The sequence below is a fragment of the Pelecanus crispus genome, chromosome 2 (assembly GCF_030463565.1).
Source record: "Pelecanus crispus isolate bPelCri1 chromosome 2, bPelCri1.pri, whole genome shotgun sequence".
Classification (NCBI taxonomy): domain Eukaryota; kingdom Metazoa; phylum Chordata; class Aves; order Pelecaniformes; family Pelecanidae; genus Pelecanus; species Pelecanus crispus.
This window is the reverse complement of record NC_134644.1, coordinates 169717478-169728019: the sequence shown is the minus strand read 5'-3', so window position 1 is coordinate 169728019 and position 10542 is coordinate 169717478. Positions and strand designations below refer to the sequence as shown.

The 10542-nt window shown below is 46.4% G+C and overlaps 1 protein-coding gene across 1 annotated transcript; it reads left to right on the top strand.

The window, feature by feature from the left end:
* The first annotated feature begins 9447 nt into the window (after positions 1–9447).
* Positions 9448–10248, top strand: LOC104039199 (uncharacterized). The gene has a single exon (XM_009493797.1). The coding sequence runs from the start codon at positions 9448–9450 to the stop codon at positions 10246–10248; it is 801 nt and encodes a 266-aa protein (XP_009492072.1).
* The last annotated feature ends 294 nt before the right edge of the window (positions 10249–10542 follow it).

The window sequence follows — 10542 nt, the reverse complement described above, 5'->3', positions numbered from 1 at the left end:
CATGCAGGGATTATCCCCAGACTTGTTTTTAAAACTTGAATTCATCACGCCTGCCAAGAGGTCTCAGATGTCTTCAACTGTTTCTTTCGTGGGAGGCCTTCTAAAGCCAACAAATGCTGCCGGTCGGTCAGATTATTTTTATGAATTATAATTATTATTGTTATTACCTTTGATGTGATATGTGAATTTGTTTTTGTTTTCTCTAACATCAGGGCATATTACAACATATTAAAAATAAGTGGTTTTTTCCTCTTTTGAAGAGCATACAGTATTGATGCATTGTGTAGCTGTTTATGCAAAACCATTCCGATGCCAAAATTTTTGCCTGTTATCTGGTTAATTCTTTCCAAAGCTTTACCCCTCACCCTTGAAACTGAAATAAAACCCTGCACTGTGCAGCCCGGGGCATTAACAGTGAGACACAGGCTGCTTGCAGGATTATTGGTGCTATCTGCCATCCACATTGAGGGGAGGAAGGCAAAGCCATGCCAAAGCTGGGGAAGAGGTCTCTGGTACATTGTGAACAGCCAATGTGTGTTTCTCAGAAATTCCCTAATAAATTTAATGTTCTTCTGCCCATAAGTGAATCTGCATCCTATAGGAGCTACTTTTTATGGGACCATGTGGGATGTCACAGTAAAACCTGAAGAAACTGCAGAGGTGATCTAAACCTCCTCACTGCTCCCTGTGCAAGAACTTCAGTACTTGGAGGGTTTGGTCCTACCAGAGGGAGTTTAGCTTCCTTCTGTCTTGTCCCTCTGCAAAAAGCCACAATGCTGTCCTCAATCAGCTCAAGGATGCCAAATCCCCTATTCATTGTCAGTGCACACACAGCTCCCTACTACTGCTTCACCCAAAAATCAGCCAGGGCAGTGTAGAAAATCACCTGGCATTAAAAAGCTCAGGAAGCCAAATGTGACTCAAGTTCACTGTTTTGGATGATCCACTATGATTATAACTTGGCAGGGTCGTGTTTTAGAGGGTAGGCGAGAAGTTGCAGGCTGGTCTAGGAGAAGGTTGATCTCTGATGAAAGGGTCAGAACAAAGAGGTCTTCAGAAACCCAGAGGCAATTTTGTTTGAGGGTGAAAGCAAAAAGTCAGACACTCCCTTTTCCCCTCTCAGCTAATTGCCAAAATCAACCTGAGAATGCAAAGAAAAAGTAAAGAGGGGATGGACCTGAAAAGACCTTCACAATAGGCCATTCGTGATTTTAACCCTCTGACCAAGACAATCCCACCCACAAAGGTGCAGATCTGAGAGGTGATCAGGCCTCAGACATATGCACCAGCCAGCAAAGCAGCTGCATTTTCAAAACTCTTCTGCACTAAGTGCTGAATGTGTTTAGAAATCTCATCAGGTCTTTTGGAGACAGAAGAGAGGCACCCTGCCCTGCTGGCATGTTCACCATATGGCATGGTGCTTCCAAGCTGGCTAAGCTGAGCATAAGCCACAGCTGTCTATAACCACCCCAGAATCAGACCCCACTGCTAAAACTCAGAGATAACCATTTGCCAGCCTTGGAGTCTTTTTCTCACCCAGCAGCAGATAAAATTTGCCTCTGCTTTACTGAAAAATGAAATTAAATAACATGTTCACATGCCAGGGTTAAACAAAGTCTTTACTGTGTGGTTCTCAGTGGTGCTATTTTTGCTACTTCCTATGCAAATAAACTCTTTGATTTGATTTTACTATGTTTCTTGCTATGGAAAGACCAATCAAAGTGGAAATACCATGAAGTGAAAAGCTAACCACTTTTAAGTAAATCTCAGTGGTATATCTGTTACGGTACTGCATCTTAGGTCAGCCTGCTATATTTCAGTATTAAGCAAGCATGTTGATCACATTGTATTTAACAGCACCATTTTTCCTAGTCCAGGCTGAATGAAATTTCATGCCTCCAGTGGTGAGGCAGAACAGGTTTTCTACGCAAGAGATACCTCCCAACATGTCACGAGACATTGTTTTGAATAAATGTGATAGCAATGAGCATGTTCCATGGAGGTCAAACTTGTTAACTGGGCCACGTTAATGTGACATTTAATTCCTGTCATGACAATGACTCCTCAGCCCCTGTAGATTGTCTCTCATCATGTGCCATGCATGGCATAGACTTTAATACCCTCCAGCGCACCATGTGAAGGGTAGATACATAACAAAGTTCTGTTAAATTTCAGGGTCTTTCATCCCTGTGAGATCAGAGACTCATAGAATCATAGAATAGTTTGGGTTGGAAGGGACCTTTAAACTCATCTAGCCCAACCCCCAGTGGGTGAGATGGTGTGGTGGTATGTAGCTGAAGAAGATCTAGGGGGTTTTTTTGGATAACCCTTTTCGTTTGAATGTCTGTTGGAGCCATTACCACAAGTCTGTGTTAGGAACCTGGGACACACACCTGTATCTTTAATAGCAATTGAAAGGTCTGCATAGGTTAGGCACAGGCTACGGCTCTGCAGCTTCTCCACCCAGAAAAGGGGATGCAGCCTAATTCCCTTTGCTCCAGCATATTCCCTAGCATGTGGTTGTCTGTTCAGTCTGTTCCTGGAGACACCCCAGACTGTCTCTGTGCCCCGAATTCGGTGGGTGCCATTTCCCTGCTTCTTCTTAAATCTCCTTTTCTCTCCAGCCAGTTAAATGGCATTTACCAAGCATAATCTGTCGCTAGTGAGGGGAGTACAAGACATGCTGAGGACCCAGATCAACACCTGTGTTTATAGTCACCCAGTTTCTATGGGTATAGTCATTAAAGGGCGGCTCCTATAGCTGCCACCTCTTATAGAAGCAAGCCCTATGTGAACGCGCCTAAAACGTCACCTGCAATAAAAGGTAAGAAAGGAGGGTGTATTTGCAGGATTTCTGCCCTGCATGCTCAAACACTGAAAGCTGCAACAGTTTTTGCCTCAGTCTGTTCATGGGTATTTGCAGTCTTTGGAAAGGTGGCCTGAGATCACTTTCCGAATTAGATCTGCCATCTGGGCATACAGTAAACCTACAAGTACAGCCCTGGGCATGGTCAGAAGCTGCCCTCCAGAAAATGCAGATGCCGCCGTGCCTGAGCAGGTGACTGTGTGTGCTGGAAGGTGACAAGCAGACATGTATTGCCTGTCCAGCATCTTGCCAGGTGCCCATGCAGGCAGGAGGTGGCAGGTAGGGCAGGGACAGTGCTGATGGCCTCTCCTCTGACTGCTCTTGAATAAGGGAGGGCTCTGGCTTTTGCATCTCAATGTTTCTGTCTCTGCAGCAAAGCGGCTGGTACATCACCATAACGTCTGTTCACTGAGTCTGAGGTTTAAACCCAGGAATACGCTGATAGTTTTGTTGGATTTTGTTTTGGCTGGTCCTGTAGTAAGAGAGGATATACTGTTAAAGTTGCATTAGAGAGCCAGACAATGTATTATTTACATATTAAAAAGGTGCTAATGACACATGGGTTTTATGGCATCACTGTGCGTTGTTTTTTGTTTTTAAATCAAGTGTGTAAATTATTGCAATTATAGCAAACAGACCATTATTCCATTAAAATTTTTGCCTGCCAAATAAATAAATAAATAAATAAACCCCCCAAAACAGGACCATCTGAGGAATATATTTTGTGTTAAATTATTTAACAATTTATACTTGCTTTCTAAACAGTTTTGAATTAGCTGCTTCTTGGAAGCTGTAGCAGGGAACAGATTATTTCCCTTTTTTGCCACTTGTGAGTGGCTCTTCTCAGTACAGCCTTGTGATTGTTTTCCTGAGCTGTCCTTTCCCCACCTCTTGCTGTTAATATGGGATATTTAAACTGTGTAAGGCTGAACTCTGTTCTGCATGTTTATTTGGAGATGTGTGATCAAAGCAAGACTACTGTGTTCATGACTAAACCAAATGCTTGTGTTTTTTTCCAGAGAAACAATAAAATGCTGTAGCAGCTAAGCCCAAGCTCTGTGCTCTGACCACAAAACTGGCTGGGAGATGAGCACAGCTTTTACATTCTGGGCAATTTTAAAAAAATAATAATTAAAATTATTTAAAAAAAAAAATAGAGTTTACTGATGGCTCGGTCTTTTAATGTGGAAACTGGCCAAGCTCAGCCCTACTATAGATGGCATTTTGGCAGCTTCTGGAGCAGGACTTGATGCCTAGGCACAGCTGGGTGTCACCATCCGACAATGCCTTGGGTGCCAGAGACACCAACGGGGGAGTAGCAGATATGATGTAGGACCTAGGGGAGTCTTTCCAGATCTGCAGTGGGTGACCCTAGGATAGATTATGTGTAACGTCTAATGATGTAATATGCTTATGTCTAGGTACCTGAATCCCACGCTCAGTCTCTCACAGTGGGATTCACTGTGTCAGGCCATGGCACCTGTGCTTTGGTGGCTCCAGTGTGAGCTGTGGAGCCTGGAGAGCGATTCAGCTCATTCTGAAGTAGTCAGCTGAAGCACTCTGGGCTGTATCGCCTACATTAACTAGGTCTTTGTGGAAAAATCTTCTGGTAGCTGTCTTTATCTTCCACCATTACTGACCCACGTTCCCACTGAGCTGCTGTGGGGATGTATGTGTGACAGATGGCGAGGTGTTGGGTGTTACGTGACTAGCAGCCAGGCAACTCAGAGGGAGAGGGACAAGGTTATGACACAAACCTGTACTGACCTTGTGCCAGGGAATAACAGGAAAATTTTCTTAAAATGACTGCACTAACTCAACAGTAACAACATAGACTGAAAAAAATCCACTACCACCTCTTTCAGCCTCCGTGAGCTGGAGTCCACTGCTGCTGAGGGTTAAGGTTGCTGCTCCATTGCATGGGGAGGAAGAGCAGCAGCAGGACAGAGCCAGCCTGGGGGTGAAGGCAGGCTCTGGCCCCAGTCTGCAGCCCTGCATAGGGGCGGGCACCCATCAGAGACCATGAGGAGTCCTCCTCGCTGCTGCCTCTGCAGAGCCAGCGCTGCTGGGGGAATAGTCTGCATCAGCCACCAAATTGCCTCCTACGTCTCAATTTCAGTACCTGCCTGAGGTCCTTAGGGTAATAAGGGTCCATCAGAGTCTGGACTTTCCTTTCAACGCCTTTGTAAATGGTGAAGTTGAATTAAGAAAAGAAAGCCTGCTTAGCTTCATCAATCTGCATTAAACCTGGAAGTCACAAACATAGATTTTTGTCTTAATTGTGAAATGGGAAAAACTGATTAGAAAAGCATGAAGACATGACGAACAGGAGACTGGTTTTCAGAGTTGCTTTACGAAGCAGATTTTTGCTGTAATGGCTAACTTCTGAATACCTTGCATAGCTTGACTCAAGAATATTAATGCTGGCAATATTCTCATAGGGGTTTGTCTGAAATGGGAATGAGAATATCCTGCTGAGTCTCTAGCGGGATCATGTGTTGAAAATACGGTCTCTTTCTTGTTATTTTACATTTTGGATCATGAGCCTTATGTAGAAAGCACGAGGGAGCAATCTGATGGAGGGACATTTATCATACTCTGACATTCCTGATCAGCGTCAGGAAGAAGGAAGTCCTACAAGATGGAGCAGAAAAGAACCCGCCACCTTGGTAAAGGAAAACCCGGGGTCAAAGACCAGCCCTGAAAAAGTGCAACAGGAGAAGAGTGCTCAACATCACAAAAACCTCACTCTGACCATGGCTGTGGCTCTGCATGACATGCTGTCTGAAAGACTCGGGTTTTGATTTGAAGAGATAGGCATGTTTAAGCAGAAGGCAGCACACACAGCAATTCAGTTTATTTCACAGGACAGACGTATTTGACAATGTGTTCTTAGAAATACAGTTTTCCCCTTAGTAATGTGGAAGATGGCTTTCATCCAAGCCTGAAATGACTGTCATTGCAATAACTTCTTCAGCACTTTCTTCATGGGAGTTGAGTTTAACTCTGAGCCTTATTTTTGTGGTTAATTGTGAGGTCTGTAATTTCTGGTAAGCAGCTTTCTCTTGTGAGTGAAAATCTCACTTTTCCTTGGCTGCTGTATTCATCTCCAATGTACATATCTTTCCAAGTTATTGTACCCGTTCTTACTTATGAACAACGATTAGACTTTCTTGAGTTCTGCTGAATCTTTTTCCTGTAAAATGTCCACCCTTTCTTGATGAAGCTAGCACAGCCTTCAGACCATATTGACATTAATGGTGACCCTAAAGGACCCTAAAGTGTCCCCAGGGTCTGCTCATACCATTGTGCACTGAGCTGTGGTAGCCCCAGCTCAACAGCTTGCACAGTCCCTATTGGGGAGCCCAGCAGGCCTGTCTCCAGCCACCAGCATCCCAGGAGCTTATAGTGCCAAATCAGCCTCACAACACTGCTCGATACTAGGCAAGTGATATAGTTTTCTCTTACAGATGCTTGAAAATGAATCTAGAGGAAATTCAAGGCTTGATTTCAATAGGATTATGGTGTTTGCACTCTGAATCCAAGAGTAACAGACAGTATGCAACAGCCCTGAAAATCTGCATTTCAGGGCAAAACCCAATTAAAAAGCAGCAGAACCTAAAGTGTAAGTTGAGAGGGTTGAACAATGATCCCCAAATCCTCTTGTCAGCATCTTCTGTATAGAGGGCTCCCAGCACTCACCACTCATCTGTGCAGCCACACATGCCCCTGGTGCTGGAACACAGGTTCCCTGGAAAGTCAGCACCATCCTGGAGATCAGAACTGAGCAGGTTGGAAGGCAGAGCTGATGTGCCCTGCCTTCACAAGACCTGACCTGGTAGACCTGCTTACACCATACCTCTAACACATTGTCTTCTACCTTTAGTAGCCTGTGGGAAGCTGTGGAGACCCCCTCTCCTTGAAAAGTATTTGAAATGGTTGTGCTAAGCATTTTTTAGCTGAAAGCCTTAAGGATTAGAGAATGAAGTAAAAGAGATGAGCGCTCTCAGCTTGAGGCTTCAAATGCACAATTTTCTCCTTCCAGGAAAATGCCCTGCTCTCTACATTGCATGCTGTGCTGAGTGGCTTGTGATAAACCTGGCATTTTACATGTCTCCTACAAAAGCTGTGCCAGCAAGGAGTAAAAATTAGCTCTTGAATATGCCAGAGCAGGTGCAGCACAAGAAAGACAGTATCTCTGTGGTGTAGGGGTTCATACACTCAGCAGGAGGGAGAAGGACTTGCAGATTTCAAAATTTATTCTTTATTGTGTTTGCTGAATGTTAAAGTCACTAACTGACCTGAGGACAGGGTCTGTTCATGGTTCCTAGCTCCAAAGCCACCAGCGAAACCACCAGGTACTTAACACCATCTTTGCCTCTGTGTTTAACAGCCAGACCAGTCATCCCCAGGGTACTCAGGCCCCTGAGCTAGAAGACAGGGATGGGGACTAGAATGGAGCACTCATAGTCCAGGAGGAAGCAGTTAATGACCTGCTATGCCACCTGGATGCTCACAAGTATATGGGGCCAGATGGGATCCACCCGAGAGTACTGAGGGAGCTGGCAGAGGAGCTTGCCAAGCCACTCTCCATCATCTATCAGCAGTCCTGGTTAACAGGGGAGGTCCCTGATGACTGGAGGCTTGCCAGTGTGACGCCCATCTACAAGAAGGGCCGGAAGGAGGACCCGGGGAACTACAGGCCTGTCAGCCTGACCTCGGTGCCAGGAAAGATTATGGAGAGGTTCATCTTGAGTGAACTCAACAGGCAAGTGCAGGTCAACCAGGGGATCAGGCCCAGCCAGCATGGGTTCTTGAAAGGCAGGTCCTGCTTGACCAACCTGATCTCCTTTTATGACCTGGTGACCCACCTGGTGGATGATGGAAAGGCTGTGGATGTCATTTACCTGGACTTTAGCAAAGCTTTTGACACCGTCTCCCATAATATTCTCCTCGGGAAGCTGGCAGCTCATGGCTTGGACGGGCATAGTCTTCGCTGGGTAAAAAACTGGTTGGGTGGCTGAGCCCAGAGAGTAGTGGTGAATGGAGTTAAGTCCGGTTGGCAGCCGGTCACGAGCGGTGTTCCCCAGGGCTCTGCTTTGGGGCCAGCCTTGTTTAATATCTTTATCAATGATCTGGATGAGGGGATTGAGTGCACCCTCAGTAAGTTTGCAGATGACACCAAACTGGGTGGGAGTGTCGATCTGCTCGAGGGTAGGATGGCCCTACAGAGGGACCTGGACAGGCTGGACCAATGGGCCGAGGTGAACTGTATGAGGTTTAACAAGGCCAAGTGTCGGGTCCTGCACTTTGGGCACAACAATCCCATGCAGCGCTACAGGCTTGGGGAAGAGTGGCTGGAAAGATGCCTGGCCAAAAAGGACCTGGGGGTGTTGGTCGACAGCCGGCTGAACATAAGCCAGCAGTGTGCCCAGGTGGCCAAGGAGGCCAACAGCATCCTGGCTTGTATCAGGAATGCTGTGGCCAGCAGGAGCAGGGAGGTGATTGTCCCCCTGTACTCGGCGCTGGTGAGGCTGCACCTGGAATACTGTGTCCAGTTTTGGGCCCCTCACTACAAGAAAGACATTGAGGTGCTGGAGCACATTCAGAGAAGGGCAACGAAGCTGGTGAAGGGTCTGGAGCACAGGAGCACAGGCCTTATGAGGAGCGGCTGAGGGAACTGGGGTTGTTTAGCCTGGAGAAGAGGAGGCTGAGGGGAGACCTTATCGCTCTCTACAACTACCTGACAGGAGGTTGTAGTGAGGTGGGTGTTGGTCTCTTCTCCCATGTAGTTAGCGATAGGACGAGAGGAAATGGGCTCAAGCTATGCCAGGGTAGGTTTAGATTGGATATTAGGAGAAATTTCTTCACGGAAAGGGTAGTCAAGAATTGGAACAGGCTGCCCAGAGAGGTGGTGGAGTCACCGTCCCTGGAAGTGTTCAAAAAACAGGTAGATGTGGCGCTTTGGGACATGGTTTAGTCTAGTCTACCCTTGATTGGTTTAGTGTGGACTTGGTAGTGTAGGTTAATGGTTGGACTGGATGATCTTAAAGGTCTTTTCCAACCTAAACGATTCTATGGTTCTATGAGTCTGTCTTCTTCTTGTCCTGTTTACCATGTGCTTCATCTACCCAGCCTTCCTGCTTCCATTACAATCCCTTGGGACTGACCAATGTGAATTCCTCAAAGAATGGCACCCTAGGTGCTCCTAGAAGGACAGAGCTACACACAAGTATTTGAACCAATCTGCTGAAAAGTGCAGGCACAGCACTGGTGTTTCACTTTCTAAACACCAACAGATATTTGCCACCAGCTCACTGGCTGCAACCGTGAGAGGTAATGTCATAGCCCAGGAGCTGGGTTTTGTGCATGCTGCAGAGCTGGTAGGGAAACACCTGATCAAGTGAGAATGCCAAGTGTTTACTCAGTGGGATGTATCTGAGCAACCCAAACACTCTGCATGTGTGTTGGTAACGTGCCTGGCAGAGAGGAAAGCTGAGAACCTCAAAGGTTGTCTGCAGAGCGTGCAACAAACCATCAGCGACTGTCTCAGTTCAACCAGCCACGGTTCTGGTGGGTCAATGGACACAGCCACCTCCTTTGCGTGTACCTCTACAGGTCCTGATCCACTCTGGAGGTACCTTACAGAGCATGATCCGAGGTATGAAGGGAAGAAGAAACTCAAGATCTCAGGCAGAGAGCTGGTGTCGGTTCCTGCACAGGTCTTTGGCTTCAACCAACTGCAGGTCCTGGAGATGAGCCCAGAACGAGAGAGCTGCCTGAGGTACCGGATGGAGCTGCTCCCCCGAGAGATCAGCCACCTCAGGAACCTAACTTGCCTCTACGTGGACTCCAACAACTTGAAGAAAATCCCTGCCGAAATTGGAACTTTGAGTCACTTGGAGAGGCTCACTCTAAGCAACAACAGCCTGAGCTCGCTGCCTCCAGAAATGGGGGCACTTCAAAGGCTGCACAGCCTGCACCTGGCCAACAACAGCCTCACCGAACTGCCTGCACCCCTCTGCCAGCTGAGGAGCCTCACCTTTCTAGATGTGAGTGACAATAAAATAGGCACAATCCCCTCCAGTATTCGGCATCTGGAGAAACTGGAAACATTGCTATTGCTCTTCAACTCACTGGAGAGTCTGCCAGAGGATGTCTGTCTTTTAAAGAATCTGCACACGCTTTGGTTGGGAAACAACCATCTACGATCCCTTCCAACAAGCTTTGGGGAGCTGGTGAACCTGGACTGGGGATACAATTACTGTTCATGCAACTTTGAGGGGAATCCACTGGAAAGTCCTCCCCCTGAAGTCTGCAGCAGAGGCCCTGAAGAGATCAGAGACTATTTCTTGTCATTTTGTAGGACTCAGAGAGACTAGACAACTGGTGTCAGTCCTCAGGAAGTGACTGAGATGGATTTATTCTGTACAAATCAACTGCACAAGCAAAATGTGTTTCAGGTGGAAAAGTCTGGTAAAAATCACTCTGTGAAGCTCAAAAGCTTCCTCTCTGCTGCAAGGTGATTTCTCTGGCAGTCTTTTTTTTTGACACTAGTATTGAATAGCAGTGTGCACCTTTCAAAAATCCATTCAGGGACAACTATAATCTTTTTGTTATTTATAGTTGCTTAGATCTATCTCAGGAAATGTTGTGGCCAAATATTCAGTCTGAGA

Bases quoted from the DNA above. Each gene is read 5' to 3' on its own strand.
- LOC104039199 (XM_009493797.1), top strand. From the start codon at position 9,448: ATGGACACAGCCACCTCCTTTGCGTGTACCTCTACAGGTCCTGATCCA.